The following is a 23423-nucleotide window of genomic DNA, read 5'->3' on the forward strand; positions in this document are numbered from 1 at the left end:
GTGTCTGGGTGTGTAGTTGCTGTACTACCAGGGCACCTTGGATTTTTAATACTAAAACCATTTTACAACACAAGAAGTGCTTTCACTGGGGGCCGGATACCACCTCCACCTCACCCCAGAACTTCTGTGCAGCACTGCTCCCCAACAGTTGAGTCACAGATGAGGCACCAATTCACTGGCTCTCTTTCCAACTCCACATTTTCTATCGACTTAAGCTAGTCAGTAGACTTGGCAGATGACCCTCCGGCCCAGCTCTCCCATCTCCTGTTGGTTAAATGATCCACCACTAGGCATACCTATTAGGCCAGCTTCTCGGCCTGTGCCCCAGTAAAGAATTACCACCCAACCCACTACCTGCCACTTATTTTTCCAGGGGAGCTGTCTCCTCCACCCCCACCCTCCCTAACCCGCCTGAGCTCATGCAGCCAGCCTCCAACTGAAGAACTTAAGGGTAGAGTTCCGGTGATTAATGAGGAAGTATTGGGAGGAACACGTACAAGAATAAAATGAAAACCAAAAAAATCCTGAAGGTAACAATTAAAAAATTTAATTGGAAAGATAATCAAATAAACTATGGTCTTTCAAACAGACAAAATGTATGTAATACCTACATGAACTTTCTGTATGGTGTAAGCTGAAAAACCTTTGAATATTTTCCTAGACATGAGAATACTTCATCAGTTGTGGCCACTGACGCATCCGTCCAGCATCATCTTCAGTATGAGCAACTGTGCTCTGTTTATTTGCTCTATTTCCCCCATCGCTCATTGTCAGGAGTTTGGCCCCATTTTCCTTGGTCAACACAACTCCTAACCTGGTCTTCCACTCACGCCTTCAGAACCCAGCTGCGACTAGACAACGCAACCACGAAAGCAAAAGGAAGGGAGGTCGAGGCTTCCAGCCTGTTCCGAAGCACAGTGACAGTGGGCACGGATGGCAGCAATTCATACTGCACTGTAACGGAGAAGACACCCACACCCACTCTCACGGTTCCACCTTCTCTGTGGGGGGCATAGGGGGTAAAAACCCCACATCTCTTTGAAGCGCCCTCATACGCTAATGTGGGGAATGGGGGAGAACGGCTTTTTAGGCAAAGAAAGCTGCATATAGAAGAGTCAACCATGGAGTAACAGTTGTTGATCGCATGTTTAATCATGTCTACTCGGAGAAATAGCTTTTTGCCTTTGAAGATGAAAAATTACAAAGTATAATCATCTTGTGCTGTCTAAAGGTGATTCCCTCCCCCTCCCCCTCCCCCCTCCCCGTTATGTTGCAAGAAATGCCTGATTCTATCGCCTCTTGACTGCGTGCAGGAGATATCTCTGCCCTTGACGGGGCATGATGCCAATGAGAAAGGCAAGCACACAAACCAACAAGCCACTTACCTTACTAAACAAGTCTTCCACTAAAAATACCTAATGCCTTAAATACACGTGGAAATGACTAATAGAGGGTGGAAACCCAAGTGATACTCACAAATGGCTCTTGGTGAACAAACTGGAGAGGGCTGCTGTGCCGCTGAGGAAGGCGACAGAGCACAGCAAGCTCTTCCCTTAGTGGCTTCCTGACCTTTGTGCATGTGTGCCATCATGCTAGGAAGCAGATCTAGATAGAGATTCATGGTTAAGAAAATAAGAACATCTGCTCTACTTTACCCTGAAAGCAAAGGCTTAGAGTGCCTTGTCTAGCAGACACCCAGGTAGAAGTTATACCAAAGCTGTGCGCGTTGCCACCCCACCCTCAACTTAAATTCTCAAACTTTGCTTCACATGTTAGCACGAAGACTGAGGCCTACATACAGAATAAGCCATCAGGTCTACTGTGCATGGACACCACTACACTAATGGATATAAAAGTGGGTTCTGAACTTGTATCCTGAGTTAACACAATTAAAGGCAGGCCAAAAGATATTGGGGATCTGGCCTAGGAAACATGTAGTGCTCGTTATCTTGTCTTTCTGTATTTTTTCCCTATTATAGGACAGTTTCAGTAAGTTAACACAGGAGCTGGAAAAGAGGGGGTAATAGTGGTCAACGTGATGGTCATTCTGTGAACCATATAAATTTTTGCAGCCTTAATGATTTCTTACATATAAATCTAATATTCCTGAAATAAAAATAAGCCTCAGGTTCTTTAGTCCAGTATCACAAAATGTGTCAGTTATCTAAGTAGAACTCTCATACCCTCAGACAAAAATTAAAGGAGGCTTTTCTTTTCTTTTCTTACATGTAGTAAATTCAAATATCTAGCCAACCTAAATTTTACAAAAATCACATTTAACTTACTTTTAAATAAGTCTCTTACCTCTGAAAGTCCACTTAATATATACTTCCGTAGGTTATTTATAAAACCAGAAGACTTTGGGTTAGAAACTAATTCACTGTAGCAGGAATTCTCTAATCTCTACAAGAAAGTCCCTGATATGTCCCCATACTAGGATTTGGGGAAAGAGGAACAGCAATATTTGTAATTTCGTCTTGCAGCCAAGCAAGTCAAAATCCTATTGGAGGAATTCTTCTAAGCCCAACATTCATTCTACATGCTACAAACCAAAACAGGAGCACTCGGAATCAGAGGGAAACAGAATGAATATAGTACACCAACGAATGTAGTCATATAGTCATTATTAACTTTTTAAAGCCAAAATGCCATGGAACCTCCAGTTTTTACTCTCAGAGTTTTGAAGCCTAGGTTGATGTAACTAATACTTCCTTTCTTATACATTTGACTAAATTGATACTCAGTATACCTACCAGACCATTACCTGGACCAGGTTAATTGCATAGGAAGATTTTTTACTATGTTTACATCTCTTCTTAAATTAATTTTAAAAAAGCATAGTAAAGAGTCTGAGGACAAATTATTCAACTGTTTATCATACATAAGACCGCATGACTATAATACAAAGGGGGGTTTTCTTTTTCATTTAACGTTACAATATACACAGCAAGTCCGGACTAGATCTTACAATCTGAACACAGGTATTTAACCTTTTCCATGCTGTTTATGTTTACAATGCACAGAAGTCCTGTAACCAAACTGTGTAGTAAAGCACACAAAACTGGACTGTAACATAACACAGTATGCAGAAGCAGTGGATTGTATGATTTCTCTTTATGTAAATATCGGTTTAAAAACTGCTTTTGTTTTTGGTGCTTGCTAAGATGTGGCAACCAGCACAAAAATAAAAATGACCTGACCCATATAATAATATCTGAGCCTTATATCCCTAAACAGCAGTACTGAATCCCTTTTGATATTGCTACACTCAAGATGATATCCTTTTATTTACTGTAAACCTTTATGAACTACCAAGTTCAAAGATCATCCACAGGCTTGACATTTAATTACAAAATAAATATGGATTTCCTGATTAACAACCAAAAAAAAAAGTGTGGCTTATAAAAACGAGTATTTCCAACTTTCCATTCACATTTACATAGTCTTAAGCCTTTCTTGTGTCACTGTTTACATATAAAAAACCTTTTGTTCAGAAAAACACGACCTTGCCAGCCACAGGGACGTGACCAACACCGAGTGAAAGGTGGCGCTCGGCTGCGCTGTGTGAACAGGGTTTACCGGCAGAGGTAGATGACTGCTGCTGTTCTAGGCTTCTCTTGATCCTGGACAGGTAAAATGACTTCTTTTCACTCTCCCAATTCAACCACTCAAAAGTATAACTTCCTAAACTTGATCAATTGAAAATGGGAACACAAATTTAGCAACTGCCAGACTGTGTTACATTAAGGCAGCGTAATCTCAAAACTAGGCACCTGTTAAACACCAGCCTGTTACCTTCAGGTCGTGCGTGCGAGTTCTGCGCTCCTCGTGCTCCTACTCGGGACCTGTTGGTGTGCAACCAAGGTTCTGCTTTCCAGTTTACAAGTAGGTTAATCAGGAATAGAAGAACCAACTGCTGGTTCCTTCCACAGCTTCTGGATCCAGTGGCCCTTTCCTTTCAGAAGCCTGAACACATTTATAATGTAACAGATGTTGTAATCTTGAGTTAGATGTCAATCTATTCTGTTCAGTACACAGATTGCTGTAAATGCATTGGCTATGGATTCAACAGTTCCAGTTTTGTTTAAGCAATAGTACAGCCATAATTTTCAACTGACATTTAAAAATGGTCTAGTTACACCTTGTGTCAAAGTGCAGAACTGCTACATTATTGGTTACAGACATCTATGTGCTATAAAAACAGCTTTGGTACAATAAATTATCAAAAAAGAAAATAAATTTTTGTAAAATTCACAGCATAATTGTGAGGCAAAAAAGCAGTCACATAAAATCTGCATTTTTAAAAATGTTCAGGATGAACAGAAGACATCTTTGTGCAGAAGAAATGGTGGAGATACCACGTGCCGAGAAAAAAGCAAAAGCAAAAGTAAAAAGCAGGAAGGGACACAGCTGTAGCTATTTTCATCAAAGCAAACCACTACCTCTGTGACCTTCAACCAATAAGGAAGTCAGCTTTAGGACACACGCAAAGTGACCTTGCAATACCTTACAATTAGTGGGTCACAAAAGTCTATTTTAAAAGAAAGGCCTCTTGAATTACCCATTCTCTGTGTTTTCAGCATTAAGGACTGTCTGCAAAAGCATGTCCAAAAGTGATTGCATCTGAAATGGCAGGCTCTTCTAATTTAGAGTCCAAATCCATAAGGCCAAAGGTTATCCCAAAGACCACCACTCAGACCTCCCCAGGACTGGCCAGGACTGACCCGTTGATTGCTTCTCAGTGCACCTTGGTTAGGAGACCAGTCACGATCCATCACTACCTCCCTGCAGCCTCAAAACCCAGGAGGCCCAGAATCCCATGTAATTGCTGCTTTGCTCCTCAGTAGGTTCAGACAGGAGTTCTTACCCCGCCACTTAGCATGCTTGCTGTGCCTACACACTTCAACACAACCGTCCCTCTCATACAGCTGCTGCTGGTGTCTGTGTGAGCTGGAGGGCCCTCTTCCCTACAGTGCTGCATTGCCGTGCCCAGGTGTGGAAAGAACTTAAAAACCCCAATTCCCCACCCCACCCACAACAAAGCAAAACCAAAACGGGGAAAAGAAACAACATGAAAACAAAAATGGGAAGAGGAAGGGGTGTGTGTGTCACCTGCATGGGCCCCTCGATGCAAATTATGTGCAGTGCCTCTTTATTTTAAATTAGTTGGCAAATGACCAAGACCAACATCTGAACATTAACTTTTGTTGAATCGAAAGACAAAAACTATGATTGGGATGTGGCAAGTTAAAATGGGGTAGGCAAAAGGAGAGGTGCTACCTCTGAGCTATCCATGAAGATGGGTTTGGACATGGCTCTTTAAAAAACTTCATTGTCCCTTTGCAATCTTTTCAAGTTAAAAACAAAAAAAGGTCAGCCTTGCCCTCTTGTAGCGGTTCAGTGTGTTAATCTCCTTCTGATTCAAGCAGCTTTGCACTTTGTTTTTGGAAAAAAACACCACTTCTATAAAAACACACAAGAAACAAACGCAAGTTTCAATTTAGTCACGAGCTAGCTACAGGACTTTGTTGAACACAAACTCCTGTCATGGGAGATTCTTCTCTATCAATTCCTTGCCTCATTGTCAGATGTCCTTCAGTCATGTAATGTGCAGGACCTGTATTAGCAGAAAATTGGTATGTTGGATGTCCAGCTATGCCAGTCTCTTGGCGGGGATTGGAGTAGACGGTTAAATTAACGTCCATAGCTCCATTCTGTCCAAAGTCCAAGGTATTAGCAGCCACTGGGCGATTCTGGTAGGCCTGATTGCCTTGATTACCAGTAGAGGAGGAAGATGTAGAGGAAGAAGTAGTTGAGGAAGACAGGGATGTCATGGAGTGGTGACTATGGCCAACCTCCATAGAATCCTGGGTAGAGGAGCTATTAGTTGGAGAATTGTAGACCCTTGGCCTGGTCCGGTTACCCAAGGCTGCTTGTCCATGGTGGTGGTGGTGGTGGTGGTGGTGGTGGTGGTGATGGGAACTATTTCCATGGTGATGATGTAATGCATTCGGTTGAGGGGCTACATGAAAGGTTGTTTCTTGAACAGGATGAGTTTCAACAGTGACCTGTGTAGGAGCTTCAGTGCCTGACCAACCAAGAGGAGCAGGAAATTGCTGACGCACCTGTAAGAAGAAAATTTACAAGAATGTATTCAGGGCACTGTTTCCATTCCTTGATCTTCAATCAAAGTATATTAACACTTAAGTAGGCATTAATATTAATTAAAGGAAAACCTTTTTTGAAAGTTTTAAGGTGTTCTACAATGCAAGATTCCAATAGGTTTCAGAAATAAAAAATGTTATCAGTTAATTATATCCACAAACAGGCTTGTATATTTCATTAAGCATTTCTGTTCTATGGGAGCATTACTTAGGCCAGGGAACAGCAAACTTTTTCTAGGTAAGGTTAAGTAAATAATCTTTTTCAGAAATCCAAAAGAAATTCTTACCTCTACCTGTAAGACCCATATCTCTCTACCTTTGCTCTTTCAATAAAAGCATTCGTATACACTGAGCTGTTCAATAATTTCTTCATCCAATCCATAACCAAAGCCCTACTATGTCTACCGACACTGCATATTCCACATGGCCTCTTCTCTCCTCTCAACCGCTCCACCCCAGCCTAGGCCTCTTCCCAGGCCTTGACGAACGCAATCCCTAAACGAACTCCCTACTCCTCCCTTCGCATGTCCAACACATTCTAAAGATTAGCAAGAACGAGCCTTTAAAACATAAATTCTATCATCTCCCTCTTTAAAATTCCTCATTACACTTTTAAAAAACAAACAAATACTGTTAAATTCTGGTTATTCATGGCAGATGGTGGCGACTATTGAACCAACAGGGAACATAACCCTTTGGGTAATTCAAAATTATTTGCTGCTGCTCCGTGCTTGTCAGTCTGTCAGGGATGCTGACTACACTGGGAGAACTACTTTGAGGGCAGCAAATACACGTTAGGCAGTGAGTGCTTTTACTGATCCATGAGTATGGGAATCAACCGTAATTCACCACCCATCCAATGGCTGCACTAATCCGGCTAATTCCTATCTTTCCCTTGGGCCATCCTTCCATGGGCTCTCTAGGTTTCAAGTACATATGCTGCTCAAATTCAAGCACACAAAATAAACAAAATCAAACTACACCAATCTTTCATTTTGTATTAGTTAATATCCGATGGTTGAGCACACTGATTCACTGCTAAATGTCATTGGTAGGAGGGTACAATGGTAAATGTATTTATAGTTTTATCAAAATTAACAACTCTTTAACCAGAAAATTAGTTGCAGATTATATCAGAGATAAATTATGTACATTTAAATGATAAGCACGCAGCATTCTTTGTGCAATAATTTTTAAAAAGACGAAATAAATTAAATGACCATTTATTAGAGAATAAATCCCATTCTGTATCTAAACAGGGAATACTAAAGAACCAGGAGCAAAATGGAGGAGCTCTGGTAGCTCTGTCAGGTAAGCACTGGACCGCAAACCATAAGGTCAGCGATTCACACCCATTAGCCACTCACTGGGAGGAAGATGTGGCTATTGCTCCCATCACGACTGACAGCCTCAGACTCTATCTACAGAGCCACTGTGAGTTGGAATTGACCCAATGGCAATAGCTAGAGAGGTAAATGAAATTTAAAACCCATCTTAACGCTGATATTTAAAATCTACAAAATATTAATATGTTTGAGGGGGAAAAGTGAAATGCTATGTACAAAGGTTGGGAGAATATATATTTGTATTTGCCTGTAGGTGTATATCTAAGAGATAACACATTAATAACAATTTAAAAATTGGGTGACAGAGGTTTCACATAGACTATTCCAAAGAATCTCCTTTGATCTAAATTTTTAACCTTGATATTAACTATCCAAAGGTTAAATAAATAAAAGTATGTGAGGCAAAGTAACTTTTACTGAAAATGGCGCAAAGTTTATCAAGTATCATTATGTTTCTCTTGGTACCTTGTCTGTTTTCAACAGTTAATATATTTGGAAGGGAGAGGGGAAGATTAAGGGACAAAGGAGGGATGGAGGGATAGAAAGAAAGAAGTATTGATATTTAAGTGAAGACGCTGAAGAATATAGGTGGTAATCAGCAAAGCAGAGGAGGAGGCAGAGAAAGTCTTCCAGACTGAGGGTTCACACAACACGAGAAAAGTGACAGTGAGGCTCTGGAACGTTCTACTAAATGAAAACGAGGCCCAGGCAGGCCAGCTCTGGTGCAGAGGCACAATGGCGTGGTGGGTGTAGATCACAGAAATCACTGAGGCCATTGACTCTACACACGGGGAGCCAAAAGCCAGTTTAAAGTAGTAGGACTAAATGGCTTTTCTGAAAGCTCACTAGGCTGTCCAAACAGGGATGGGGGTGCTGGGTGAATGAAGTGCTGAAGACCAGTGAGAAAGCTTTGTACAGTAAGAATGAGGGTAGCCACAGAGGAAAAGTGAATTAGAGGAAATAAAACACATTGAGGATATTTAGAGTCTACACCATTTAATGTTTCATTGAATGCGGAGACGAGTACGGATAATGGATAAATCCCTAATTCCCAAGTTTTTAAGAGAAGCAAATAGGTGCGTGTGAGCCACTGACAAGACTAACATTTCTGGCTAACACTGCAAAGTGGAGGCAATGGTGGAAATGATGACATCGGTGCATGTGACACAGTTACAGTCCCACAAAGGTATTTATAAACAACAGGGAAACAAAGGCTCTGGGTTCACAAGTGAAGTCCAGGCGAGCAATACAGATGTGTATGGGTGACTTACACAAAGACAGTAACTGGAGTCTTTGGTAAGGAGTCGACTGAGCTTATCCAAGAAGTGTGTAAACTGAGAAGAGACAGGCCACAAGAAACCTTGTTGAATGTAAGTGGTGGCTGGAAGAAGAGAATCCAGAAAAGGGGACAGCCAAGTAAAGGCAGGAGAGATGGGGGACAAGGGGAGGTTAACGGAGGCAACCTATCAAATCAGAAGAGTGTCAAAGTGAGGAGACCTACATTGTCAAATGTGGTTGATAAAGGGTATGTGTGTGTGTGAGTGGTGGGGGGGGGGGTGCGATGAAAAAGCATTCACTGGTTGGAACTGTGTCTGTGGAGTTACAACAGGCTCGGGAGTTTTGCAAAGGAAGAGAAACCACAGGCAGCAGATATCCACGATGAGGGCCGGAAAAGGGTTTTCAGATGGCAGAGGTCTGGGAGTGGTGAAACACTGAGAAAGAGAGAGCGCGGGGACGACAGCTGAGGTCCCATGCAGAGGCTGGTAGTGTGAGAGTAGGAGGAAGGGGGTGGGGGCCAGGTGACTTCTAGAAAGGAGGGAGAGACACAATTGTACAATTTGGTAGGACTACACATTCAATGATAAAAAGCTGAAGAGGGTTTTCCTTACAAATCAAGGAGGGTGTGAGCACAGAAGTAAAAAATCTAGCAAGAGGACAAAAGCTTCAAGCAAGGCTTACAGAGATCTAGCATGTAAGGTTGTCGAGAAACAAAGCTAAACAAAAACTCACAAGTGACCCTCCAAGACAGAGCAGAACAGCTTCGGGAGTTTCCGAGGCTGTCAGTCTGCAGGGTGGGCTCCAAACACTGCAGACTCTATGACAAAAGTGCGCTTATCTCTAGAATCAAACAGCACATCTCTGAAAGTGTATGACTCAAGAACGGGGTTTTTAGTGAGTAAGAAAGGAATACTAATTTGAGGATGGAATAATTACAACTATTTTGCACTGCTGGGAGAAATAGCAATTTCACTGTAATAGTGGGACTGCCCTTATCATTATTTGTTCTTTTCTCAATCTAGCAAAAGTTTTACCTTACAGCCTTGAACTATTATAAATAAGTCTGAAGAAAATAGCCTTGAATGAATGTGGGTTTACATAATATTTAAATAAACTACTTTGTAGACCATAAAATACTCTGGTTTGTTAGAAAAATTGCCAAGCCTTCAGTTAGCAGTTTAGTCTTAACCCATTGTACACCACCAGGGCCCCTTAGAGAGCCCAGTTAGAGGTGGATGAACACTAACTAACGAACAGTGGTAACAACATACCCCCGTGTTTATCCAGTAGCCCCAGTCACAAGAACAGTAATACTACTAAAACATTTTACTTTGATTTACCTGCCAAATAATACAGATTTCTCACTATAAAACAGTTCTCAGTATAAAAAATGCGCATTATTTTACAAAGAGAATTTAAATATTTTCTACTACCATGTTTCAGTTTTCAAAAATGTATTAACTAGATCCTTCTTTAAAAATATTAAAAGTACACCCCCAAAAAAGTTTTTAAAAAGTAAGTCATAGCTTATTTCAGAATCCAGGATGAGTGCTAAGGATCTGGATCCTTTATTTTATTAGGATCCTTTTATTTTATTGGGATATTTTATTTTATACGGGTACATGTCATTTAGTGCACTCAAGTACAGTATAGTAATTAAATTTGGGATCTAAGGAAGGTTACGTAGCCCGTCAAGTTTCAGGTCCCACCTTCAAATGAGGACAGAACTAATGTACAGCTCAAAATGTGGCCAAATCCAATGAGATAATGCTGGAGAAACATTTGGAACAGTCGTCACTATGCACCCAAGACAGGTTGGCTACTCCTAAACAAAAACCAAACTCACTGCGCAGACTCACAGGAACCCTCTATGGCTCTAAACAAGGAGGTGGAAAATTGAAGGGTGTGCTATTTTAATTACAAGCTCGTTCTACATCCTCATAACCAAGTGAGGAACACTTGTGATTGAGAAGGCAATGCTGCTAACCCAAGCGAGGGAGGTGGGAGTGGTCATCTCAGTGTGAAGGCTGACCTGAGGGCTGTGGGTCTCACAGTCCATGGCCTGGACCGTGGCCGTGAAGTGACCCCCACTGTGCCGGTGCTGGTGCGTTGGGTCCGACCGTGCTCGCCCACTGTTGCTCGTCCCCGATGATCCACCTTAAAACATCACAACATAGTACAATGTATAAGTTCATTCAATGTTTATGTATTTTAAGTTTCTATTCCACTACACTGATACCCTATCCCAAGATCATAGGATTTTCATATTAAACACTGAACAAAAACACCATCAAGTCTGGTTAAACTAAGAAACAGTATGAGAGTACAGCCAAAGAGGTACCATTAAAATATAAAGAACCCACACAACTTTGGGGAGATAAGGGTGACATGAAGGTTAATAAATAGTTGTTTACAACTAACAAGCAGAACTTATTATAGGCACAGTTTAGTATTGGCACTTTGGGGTATATAAATTTATTTCTCCCCACCCCACTAACCAATTTTCAACAAATTGTTTAAATAATCTCACTTTGACCACAAAACACAACCTGGTGAAGTGTAGATGTAATGTTGACCAACAGACCTGAGCTTGAAGATGTACTAGAGGTGGTGCCTGAAGACTGGGACTGCTCCATTGCCGGACTGGTGGATACACTGTTACTTGTGTTTGTACCTTCGTCAGCTGTTTTCTTAAAGAAACTGTGCTGCAGGGCATAGTAAGGTTGGATTCGAGTTTTGGGATCATAATCCAGCATCCTTAAAATGAGGTCTTTGAACTTCAAGTAGTCAGCTACCGTATGACCTGATTCCCCAGCACGGCGACCACCAGGACCCCCTGTTTCTACTCCAAGGATATTATGGAGTTTGCGGGTCGCTGGTGGTTTATACTCCTATAAGAGAAGAAGAGAAAGGGGCTTTCATTAAATCTGATGAAGAAGTACAAGACTACGTTCATTTTATGCAAATAATATAGTCATCTTCTATTTGTCAAGTGGCCCCTGCCCTGGGGAGGTACTTGGGTAACAAGGAATGCAATTTTTTACACCAACGTGGGGGCACTGCGGGGGTGGGGGGGAAAGAGTTCCTAAAAGGGGAGGTAGGTTACAGTAGCCTGTTATTTCTGTAAAATTACAGTATATAATTTAACTTCAAAAATGCTCTAAGATACTCTTTCTTGAAGTCATTAATAAAAGAACTGGTTGATAGCTCGGTCTTCAGTGTCTTTCACACACCATAATACCCTGCAGTCAGAAAATTCCACATAGTGCCGAGAGCAAGGAGGACATACATCAAGGGTCACCGAGGCCAGAAGGAGAGCAACAACCCTCAGCCTCCCTGCGGAGGGAACCACCAAAAGGGCAAAGGTATGCTACAGGTAAAAGACCTTCTACACCACCTCTAGCGTTTACGTGTCGTAAAATGTCTTTTCAATGGCCAATGAGGTACAGTGAGGGTCCTAACACACACATAGAAATGCTATATAATAAATGGTGCAGAGGAGGGGAGAGGAAGAAACAGTATTTATTTCTTTATAAAAAGTGGAATGTAAAATAGAATTACACAGTTACCATATTTGTATGCAAATATTGGAAGCTGCACTTTTCAGCAAGCAGTGAATTTGTTTCCTATGCCGGCCATAAGCATGCGCTCGCTACAGTGTGGATGTGACACGTGAAAATACAGCGCTGAATTGTTTATTTTATGATCACTTATCTGAAGGTATTAGTAAATTAAAGATGCATATTGTAAAAGGAACCAATACGATTACTTTATGATTTTCCTTTAAGTACCCTTTTTTTAAAAGTATTGCTGTTGGGTAGTAGTGAAGCATAGTGGGAGGAGAAAATATTCTTTGTGATAAAATGCAGTTTAGAAATAAAGAAGAGATGTAATGAAATACTCAAACTATATGACTGACCCCAAAGAAGGCAGCCATGAACAAGAAACACAACACGGGCTATATATGCATTGTAAAAGAGGCTGAACGATAATGCGGGATCCAACTGTGTGGAATATAAGTTATACGTTCAATATAAAGATATGGACAGGTATAAAGAAAAATGTACAGGTGAAAAAACGTATATATTCATCCAAATAAAGTGTGTTTTACTTTATTGACCACCTATAGGTATTTTTGTAAGTACCACTATCGCTATAACAATTTGAAAAACATATCACTTCAAAGATAACTTAGCATAGCATATGTATGAAAATAACTCGTAGGGCATGCTGGGCATGGCTATAGTACTTCCTATCCGACATAAAAGCTATTAAAGAGTGCTATTAAAGAGGACGATCTCATAAGGATGCAAGGGTTGATTTATCCACAAGCCTTAAACTTTTCCAAATGGAGGCACAACTACTAATAGAGCTTCAGAAGGGAGATCTTAGCAATCTAAAATTATTTTTGAAGATTAACCCTGCCTCTATTCCTATAAGGAGAGACACTCACTCTCTCTCTCTCTCTCCCTCTCTCTCTCTCTCACACACACACACACACACACACACACAAAGGACAGAGAAGATGTGAAAAATAAAAAATGACCTATAGTGCTATCTGTAAGACCCAGTAAGCCAAAAAAATACAAAACATAAATTCTTTTCAAATACGTAGGGAAGATTCAACAAGATACAGCACATGCTAGGTCATAAAACAGTCTCAATGAGCATAACACTTTTATATTAATAATAATCAGTAACAAAGTATCTAAAAACTACTCAAATATTTTGAAATTATGTAATAAAATTCTAATAGGGACAAAGATGAACTGCTAATTAAACATATTAATAAGTGTGGGGACAGGGGCTAGACCAAATCCAGGGGTACATATGGTACCCAACTAAAAAGGGAGCAGAGAGGGAGTAAAAAGGAAAGAAAAAATAAAAAGATGTGTGGTAGGGGAATAGGGCCCTGATCCACCCAAGGGGAGGGTATTGTTTGTGTCTCCACAGGGAAGAGGGAGCAGACTTAAAGCCAGTGCCAGAGGAATGCAGTGTGCCCGCAAGGAGTGGGGAGCCAGTGGAGGGGCCTGAGGGCTCAGCCCCCATACCAGCTATGTGGACAACTGCCCCTCACCCCAGAAGAATTTACTTGGGAGGATGGACGGCACTGAAGCTGCAGCTAGGGAAGAGGGGCATGTCTGATCAGAGCAAATAGGAGCAAATGAAGGGAGTAGAGCACAGCCTGGCCCATCAGGCCTGGAGGACGATATCCCCACTCTGAACAGCCAATGGACAGAGTGGACAATATGACCGATCCCACTAAGAGACACACAGTCCCTTGATGGCCCAGGGCCCTAAGGGGGACAACACTGGAGACTCAGTGCCGGGACTGGCCCAGACTGACCCTGTAACACCAAGACAAACCACTAAAAGTGTGCGGTAGAGCAACTGGGGAGCAGAGCAGGGAGACCCTGAGGGAGTACAAACGACAGACTCTGGGGCCAGAGCATGGTACCCCATCAGACCTGACTGAAGAACACGCCTAGAGATAAAATTAAAAAAAAAAAAAATCAGACCTTGATCTATTTACGGGTTTTTCTTTCTTTTTAAATTTTTTTTTCTTTTAATTAATTTATTCTTCGATGGGCAATTTGTTTTCTTTTTTGTTGTCATCGCTGTGTTCTCATTCATTGCCTATCTTGCTATGGCTTGATTTTTGGTGCACATTATTATCTCTACAGATCTATCTCGATAAGATAGACTGGATGAATAGCCTGGAGGAGAAAATAACGGGACCAATGGTTCCCGGGGAAATGAGAGGGGGTAAGGAGGTGGTACTGACCAACCCAGGGACAGCGAGCAACAAGTGATCCAAAATCAGTGGCAAGGAGGGTGTGAGAAGCCTAGTCGGGATTCAGCAAGGGTAATATAACCGAGAGAAATTATTGAAACCCAAATGAAGGCTGAGCATGATAGTGGGACAAGAGGAAAGTAAAAGGAAATAGAGGAAAGAACTAGGTGACAAAGGGTATTTTTAGAGGTCGAAAGACTGGAATGTACATATGTAAATATATTTATATAAGGGTATGGGGAAACAGATCTACGTGCATATATTTATAGGTTTAGTATTAAGGCAGCAGATGGACATCGGCTTCCCTCCACTCAAGGACTTACTCAATGTAAGAACACGTTGTTCTATTAAATTGGCATTCCAGGATACAAACCTTCCAGACACGATTGCTAAAGAAAAATGTGTGCATAAGCAAATGTGGTGAAGAAAGCTGATGGTGCCCGGCTATCAAAAGATACAGTGTCTGGGGTCTTAAAGGCTTGAAGATAAACAAGCGGCCATCTAGCTGAGAAACATCGAAGCCCACATGGAAGAAGCACACCAGCCTGTGTGACTATGAGCTGTCGAAGGGATCAGGTATCAAGCATCAAAGAACAAGAAATCGTATCATTGTAAATGTGGGTGAGTGCACAGTGGAGACTCAAAGCCCATGGGTAGGCAACTGAACACCCCTTACTGAAGGGTTGTGGGGAGATGAGCCAGTCAGGGTGCAGTGTAGCAAAGATGAAACATATAACTTTCCTCTAGTTCTTAATTCCTCCCCCCCCCCCACTATCATGATCCCAATTCTACCTTACAAAACTGGTTAGACCAGAGGATGTACATTGGTACAAATAGCAACTGGAAACACAGGGAATCCAGGACAGATGATTCCTTCAGGACCAGTGGTGAGAGTGGCGATGCCTGGAGGGTGGAAGGAATGTGCCGTTGAAAGGGGTAACCGATTACATGAATCTACGTATAGACTCCTTCCTGGGGGATGGACAGCAAGTAAAGGGGCGGTAGCGGGGGCAGACGTCAGACAGTGTAACATATGAAAAAATAATAATTTATGAATTACGGAGGGTTTATGGGGGAGGAGGAGTGGAGAAGAAGGGGGAAAATAAGCGGCTGATATTAAGGACTCAAGTAGAAGGCAAATGTTTTGAGAATGATTATGGCAACAAATGTACATATGTTCTTGACACAATGGATGTATGTATGGATTGTGGTAAGAATTGTACAAGGCCCCAATAAAATGATTTAAAAAAGACGTTGTGGGATACAGCAAAAGCAGTGCTTAGCAATGTTTTCATTAGATGCCTTGATAAAAGACAGATTTTAAATCAATGGCTTAAGTGGAAACTAAAAGAAGGTTTAAATCAGCAAAAAGTAGTTAGAAATAAAGGACAGTAAAAAACAACACCTGCTCTGAGCAGAAGTATCGTCCTCTGGGCTTGGTGGGACAGGATGTGTTCCATTTCACTCCTTCCCACATCGTATGTTCCTATGCCATTTATAGGCTTTTCTTTTATTGTCAATGTTTTTGCTGTTATTGTTGGGGTTTTTTTTTGGAGGGGGGGAGTTTGTTTTGTTTTGCTGTCTTTATTTTTGAGCTTATTATTATTTCTGTATGTCCATCTAGACAAGATAAACAATCTGGAGAAGTAAACAACTGGACCAAAGGTTCTGGGAAGGAAATGGGAGAGGAGATGGTGGGGCATCAACAAACCCAGGGACAAGTGATCTAACATCGATGGATGGGGGCCTAATTAAGGGCAATGTAGCCAAGAGGAATTACTGAAATAGAATGAAGGTCAAACATGATAGTAGGACGAGATAAATAAAAGGAAATAGAGGAAAGAACTAGGAGGTAAAGGAAATTTATAGAGGTCTAAATACAGGCATGTACATATGTAAATAACGATAGGCAAATAGGTCCACGTATATACAGTTATAAGTATTAAGGTAGCAGAGATGGACATTAGGCCTCTACTAAAGTACTCCCTCAACACAGGAACCTGGCATTCTGTGATGTGTATCTCCCAACAGATTGCTGAAGACAAAATTGGTACATAAGCAAATGTGGTGAAGGAAGCGGATGGTGAGCTGCTGCTAACAAAAGACATAGCATCTGGGGTCTTAAAAGGCTTGAAGATAAACAAGTGGCCATGTAGGTGATAAGCAACAAAGTCCACATGGAAGAAGCACACCAGTCTGTGTGATCATGAGGTGTCGATGAGATCAGTTATCAGGCATCAAAAACCCAGAACAAAATATCTTATCAATGTGAATACAGGGGAGTGTAGAGTGAAGACCCAAAGCCCATCTGCAGACAATTGGACATCTCCTTCCAGAAGGGTTATGAGGCAGAGACGAGCCAACCAGCCAGGGTGCAGCACAGCACCGATGAAACACACAACTTTCTTCTAGGTCTTTAATGACTCTTCACCCCCCTCTCCCCCAAACTATCATGACCCCAATTCTACGTTACAAATCCGGCTGGACTAGAGCCTGTCCCTGCATACAGGTAAGAGCTGGAAACACAGGGAATCCAGCACAGATTAACCATAATGAGACTAGAGATACTAGGAGAGTAAAGGGGGTGGGGGTGGACATAAAGAGGGAACCGATCACAATGATCTACATATAATCCTCTTCCAGGGGGTTGGACAACAGAAATGTGGGTAAAAGGAGAGGGCAGTCTGTGTAAGGCATGGAAAAAAATAATAATTTAGACATTACCAAGGGTTCATGAGGGAGGGAGGCAGGGTGGGAAAAATGAGCTGATACCAAGGGCTCAAGTATGAAGAAAATGTTTTGAAAATGATGATGGCAACATATGTACAAATATGCTTGACACGATGGATGTATAGATTGTGATGAGAACTGTAAGAGCCCCCAATAAAATGATTAAAAAATGTACATCCCGACAAAAAAGGCATTATTCTTTAACCCGATAAAGGGCAGCCACAGAACGACCCACACAACTAAAGGCACACTTAATGTTAGAGTAATACTTTTTCAAAACGTGGAGATGAGGCAAGACTAAGCTACTGCTCACCCTGTGAGGAGTAGCTAGTCGATACAATAAACTAAGAAAAAGGAATGAACTTTTGACAGAAAAACAAAAAGCTCTTTGTTTATAAAAGGTATGATTGGTTAAGTAGGAAGTCATACAAAAAACAACCAAAAAAACCTCTTTTGAGTTGATGAGAATATTCTATTTTGTTGAGGTAGTCCTTACATTTTATTGTATGGAAATTATATCTCAACGCAGTAGCATCATTTATAGTCCCATTTATTTATCTTTCTAACCCTCTGTAAAAAAAATTATAGAGACTTTGGATTTCATTAGGAGAAAAGGTTAATCTGGGTCTTTTAAATAAAAAGTAACAACATAATCATGTGTCAGTCAACACCCATAATATATTTTCACATAAGAGTGTTGTGTGATTTGGACATTGTAAGTCCCTACAATATTGAAGTCCTCCATAATTCTGTCTTTAATTAGCACAGAATTAAGTTGTTTGGGGTTTCTATCTAACATTAGTCCAACATTTGCCTAGTATGCTGTGTACCTTTTTCCTCAATCACTTTCAGATACACTGAAACATTTCTAACACAGTAACAATAATTCTAACTACTTTTGGATGCCTAACCCATTGGAGCACCCATTTGCTATTACAAACCATTAATGCACTAAGTTTCACGATGGGTGAGCCTACATATAGGGGCTCACATGCTGCCCAGACATTATGCAGCACATAATGTAATATAATGGTGTGTTCACATGCCAGTAACAATGGTTAAAATCCTTAACCAGGTAGTCATTTTATTGTCTATTGACTAGTGTGTAGTTTTATTATAAAATTTACATTTACTAAAATATAAAATCCTATTTTTAATTATTCCCAAAAGCTATAAATATTTTTAAATGCTGTATCTAATTAAGGGGAATCTCATAAAGTTAAGTAAGATGTTAAATGTAAATTAAGAGAAGCAGTTCAACTTCCATAAAAGGAAAAAGTTTATCTACTCATTCTGAGATGATCTCCACCAAAGTAGTAACAAAAATCATTATTATAGAGCTCAATTTGGGAGAAATGAAAGGTCGCAGTTCATATCTGAAGAACTGTGATTTTAAAACACAGATAAGGGCATTTTATGTGTGTCAGGGGTAGATGGATTTAGAAAGAAAAAGAAGTTGCACTGGGGAAATGTAATAGCCTCCATTGCAGAGAGAAAAAACATTAAGAGGTTTGATATGCCTTATGTGAATTTAAATTAACTGCCTTGAATGTTGATGAGATAAAGAGTGGGCCGAGGCCATGCTTTGGTTCATTAGGAAAACTGAACCAGACCAAACACTGTTAAACAGATACATAATACCAACTAATAGCAACCCTGTAGCACAGAGTAGAAATGGCCTGCTTGGTTTCTGAGACTGTAACTCTTTATGGGAGTAGAAAGTCTATTATTTGTCCTGCAAAACAGGTTTTAAACTGCCAATGTTGCAGTTAGAAGCCCAACACAGTACTCCCGCATTAGGAAAAGAGGCCATAATTGATGTTTTGTAGACAATGCTTAAAAAGAAACTCAGGATATCTGCTTTGTAGCTTTCATCTCTTCCTCATGAAAAGTGGTCATAATTTGTTGGCTAAAAATGTAGACCATGGAAGAATAGAATAAGCGTTACAGATGCATCGTGAAAAACAAAAATCACACACTTAAAAAAAATAGTTTAAGATAAATCATCTACTCCTCCACTTGGAGATCAGCTAAGTTGGAGATGAGTGAAAGCAAACCAAACCACCACCATCTTCAGTTCCTTGGAAATGACACCTGGTGGCAGCATCACTAAAATGCACAAGCAGAAACCCAAAACCTGGAGCAAAAGTCAATCCTATATATATTTTAAAATCATATATGCAAGTCAAAAAGAGGGATCTCATTTACTATGTATATATTTATATATAATACAGGCACATAGTTATTTTTACACTAGCATATTATTATTTACAGATATGTAAAACAAAACCATAAATCAAGATGCAAAATTATCATTTACCTATTAAATGACATTATTTTGGTATATTAAAAAATCCTTAAGAAAAGGGAAATTACTAAAAGCTACTGTCTTAAAAACTTTGTTTTTGAAGATTTTAGAAGTTGTAGGATTACCGCATACAGGTTAATGAGGTAGGCATCCAAAATCTAGCCAAAGACAACTTAGTCAGTACCCTTTTCTCCCATACTTCACCAACTTACTAAGCAAACAGGCCATTTACCGTAATTTACGTAAATTGTGTTCTCGGCTGCAATATTGTTAACCGTGACCTACACAGCATGTCCAGGCTGTGAGAAACAACAGCCGATTTGATTCTGCTGTTGAATAATACATTACAGTGATTTGATCATCATCTAACAAAGGGGGCAGTTTTCAAAATGGGATCTTAAAAGCATCAGTTTTCGACCTGTGGGTCACGACCCCTTTGGGGGTTGAAACAACCCTTTCACAAGGGTTGCCCGATTCATAACAGTAGCAAAATTACAGTTATGAAGTAGCAACGAAAATAATGTTATGGTTGGGGGTAGGGGGTTACCACACATAAGGAACTGTATTAATGGGTCACAGCATTAGGAAGGTTGAGAACTACTGTCTTAAAGGGAACTCTGGTCATTAAACAAACACTGGTTCGTGCAAATAATTCAAGTGAAATTATTATTTCCTTATTTAGCAAAATATGTACTCAAGTTATAAAGAGAACTGTTAAACAGTAACACTGATTTCAAGTAAATCCAAAATGAACTCTAAAAAAGCTATCACCAAAGAAAGAGAGGAGAAAGACAACAACAACAACAAAAAAAAAACCCTATTTTACCCGTTTTCCATCTTTGGTCTTCTTTAAGTTCCAAGTGCCATCTGGCAACTTCTCAAAGAACTTTCTTGCTTTTGGTGCTTGGTCAAGAATATGAGCAGGTGGAATACCCAGAACTTCCACTATTTTATTCATCTGATCTACCTGTACATATTAAAAGCAAAACAAAAACTTTAATTTCCAATGTCCACTCTACTTTGGTTCAGTCATTTGTTCATTCATGAACATGTCAGGCACCCCTCGGGCACTAAACTCCCTCCTAGATTTTAGCATTTCAAAAGAGTTAGGCAGACAATTAATAAGCAAACAGGTAAATCTATAATGTCAGAATACTTTGGAGGAAAATAAGAAAGGATGGGATGGAATTTTAAAATTTTGTTCCATCACTAAAAATTCTACGAGTTTAATTATGTCAAAACGTAGTAAATTTTTGTTTTGTTTTTTTAAGTACAGATTTGCTCATTCATTCGCTCAAATAGTAATGCCTACTGTGTGCTAGAAACCATTTAGTATTGCAATGTGAGGGGGAATTCAACATTTTATGGGAAAATACTGTTGTGTTGTAATTTTCTTTTGTGGCAAACTTTTGAAGACCCTTGGATAAGTAACAATATATAAACAAAAAGGACAAAAATCCCTCCCAAAGAGTAATTTATATAACTGTGGGAAGATTAATAATAAAGCAGCTTTAAATGTTATTATGCCAGAAGATTATTAATTTGTAGGAGAACATTAGGGGATGGGGGAGGGCAAAGGGTGCTACAAGTTTAAATAGGGAAATCATCAAAGGTTTCATCGGGAAGGTGACATCTGAACTCAACCACCTACAGGCGGTGAGAGAAGGAGCCAAGAACAACTTGGGGAAGAGCATTTCTGGCACAAAAACAGCACACACACCAAGACCATGGTACAGGTCTGTCCCAGGCAGGCCTCAGCAAGGCGCTGATGTTTTCAAGGACAGCAGAAAAGGCTGTGTATTAGATGTGAGGGTGGCAAAAGAGGAGGGGGCGAGATCCAAGAGAACAGGGGCTGGGGTAACCAGGGATTTTTGGTTACTTACAGGATTTATTTGTTTAAAGAAAGGATCAGGGCATTAAAATATTGTTTAAACACAAGAAAGGCACTAACTTATGGGGTACTATTATTTATATTTAAGCAAAAACTAGCAAATACTATTGCCCACTGTAGCTAAAGTAGCTCAAAAGGAGGAAGGGACAAGTTTGTGAGTCCGTCTATTAACGGGGTATAATCCAATACAATCACGTAATTTCTTTGATCTGTCTTTCCTCATTTGTAATCGGCTGAACTATTTTCTTTAAAAGTAAAACAAACCCCCAAGAGAGAGTAGTTCTTTCTTCCAGTTAGAGCCTACTGCAGCTCAAGAAGCATGGCCCCTGCTTCACCCACGGCCCGCGCAGCACTGCTGCTCTCTCTCTCACACTCACCGCTGCTGACTTTCATCAACCTCCTTAGAACACTAGGGCTAGAGAACTGCTCTGAGAGTCTCTAACCCTAACCCACCTGAAACGATTCACAGAGTACCCATCAAGCCCACTGGCCTCTGCTTCTTTACCAAATAGACTCAAACGGATTTTGACATTTACACAGTTCTTCAGGTTGGCCCTCACCCCTGTTTTCAACTGAATTTCCTGTTATACTTATTTCCTATCATACCAATTACACCCAAACACCAAGCTTTTTAATATCGTTCACTTCTCTCCTTCATTGACAAAATAATTATCTTTCTTCTTATCTCTTAATTCCAATGGACCATTACATGACAACTGACAATGAAAAATTAAATGAAAAATACTGACTTATTATTTGAATGCTTAAGTAGGTGGGCAGACATACTCCTAAAAAGAACTTTTAGGTCACATTCTCAATGACAAAAAGTAAAAGGTAGTATGAAGACAGAAACACTGTTTCTAAAGTAACTTATCATTTACCTCATTGGCACCACTGAACAGGGGCTCTCCAGTGTGCATTTCAACCAAAATACACCCAAGGGACCACATGTCAATAGCAAGGTCATAAGGCATTCCCAGTAGCACCTCTGGAGACCGGTAAAAGCGACTCTGGATATACTGGTATATCTGAAATACATTTCAATACAATGTTAATTGCAAAATAGGTTTTGTTTAGAATTTCAGACACTTCACTCAAAATATTAATCTGGTATTAATGGGGGGAGGGGCAACGGGACATGAGATGGGCCTATAAAATGCCTGAATTAAGATTGTAGCCACACAGACTTAAGATGTCAGACTTCAAGTATCCCGAAAAATAATTAAACAATTCAAGGCAATGGTTTATATCACTTTAAAATGCAAAATTATATATACCTGAGAAGTACAACCAGTCCTTCTGGTTGTGAGGTATATCAAGGTATACGTTAATATGACTCTGTTTTTAAAACTATTATTGGGCAAAATAAATCTCCCTATTAAGTATTCTTCTCTGCTATGGATTAACCTAATAAATGTATCTCAAAATTAAGAGTTAAACTACCCCAGTACAATCTGATTTTAAAATTCAGACAATTGTACTTTATTAGTCTCTCAGATAAAGCCAGGAAAAGCTGCTATAGAAAGATTCAGCTGGGACTTGAATCACTTTTCTCTCTGCCCTTCCCCTCCATCTCAGCTTAAACTTTCTTAAAACAGAACGTTTGTACTGAAATGGATAGCTTTCAAGACATCATCTTAGACTGTCTTGGGAGATCAATTCATCTTTGCTTAGGCACTATAAGTTTATATCTAGAAATGGGATTAAAACAAAGGAAAGTTCCATTGAAAGAAAAGAAGCAAAATTCTCAGACCTTCCCACTTCATTCCCAAGCTATCCAACCAGGCAACGCTGAACTGCTGTATTCTGAGCTGTCATCCCACCTAAAACTCCTGCCAAACCACCTCGAATCTCCTGTCTCATCAACTGTTGAATCCAACCCAGGGCACTCTCTATATGAGGCTCTAAGCTA

The 23423-nt window shown here is 40.2% G+C and overlaps 1 protein-coding gene across 3 annotated transcripts in view; it reads right to left on the minus strand.

The window, feature by feature from the left end:
• Window positions 1–525: 525 nt before the first annotated feature.
• DYRK1A (dual specificity tyrosine phosphorylation regulated kinase 1A) overlaps window positions 526–23423 on the minus strand; it is a 121065-nt gene continuing 98167 nt past the window's right edge. For all 3 annotated transcript variants that reach the window (XM_075542295.1, XM_075542294.1, XM_075542296.1), the window contains exons 8-12: window positions 22393–22539; window positions 20447–20587; window positions 11373–11679; window positions 10821–10945; window positions 526–6125 (exon numbers count right to left, since the gene is read on the minus strand). In XM_075542295.1, coding sequence (XP_075398410.1) covers window positions 5505–6125; window positions 10821–10945; window positions 11373–11679; window positions 20447–20587; window positions 22393–22539 — 1341 coding nt within the window. In that variant the 3' untranslated portion in view covers window positions 526–5504. The remainder of the gene's footprint in view (window positions 6126–10820; window positions 10946–11372; window positions 11680–20446; window positions 20588–22392; window positions 22540–23423) is intronic.

The sequence above is a fragment of the Tenrec ecaudatus genome, chromosome 2 (genome assembly GCF_050624435.1).
Source record: "Tenrec ecaudatus isolate mTenEca1 chromosome 2, mTenEca1.hap1, whole genome shotgun sequence".
In the NCBI taxonomy this organism is placed as follows: Eukaryota; Metazoa; Chordata; class Mammalia; order Afrosoricida; family Tenrecidae; genus Tenrec; species Tenrec ecaudatus.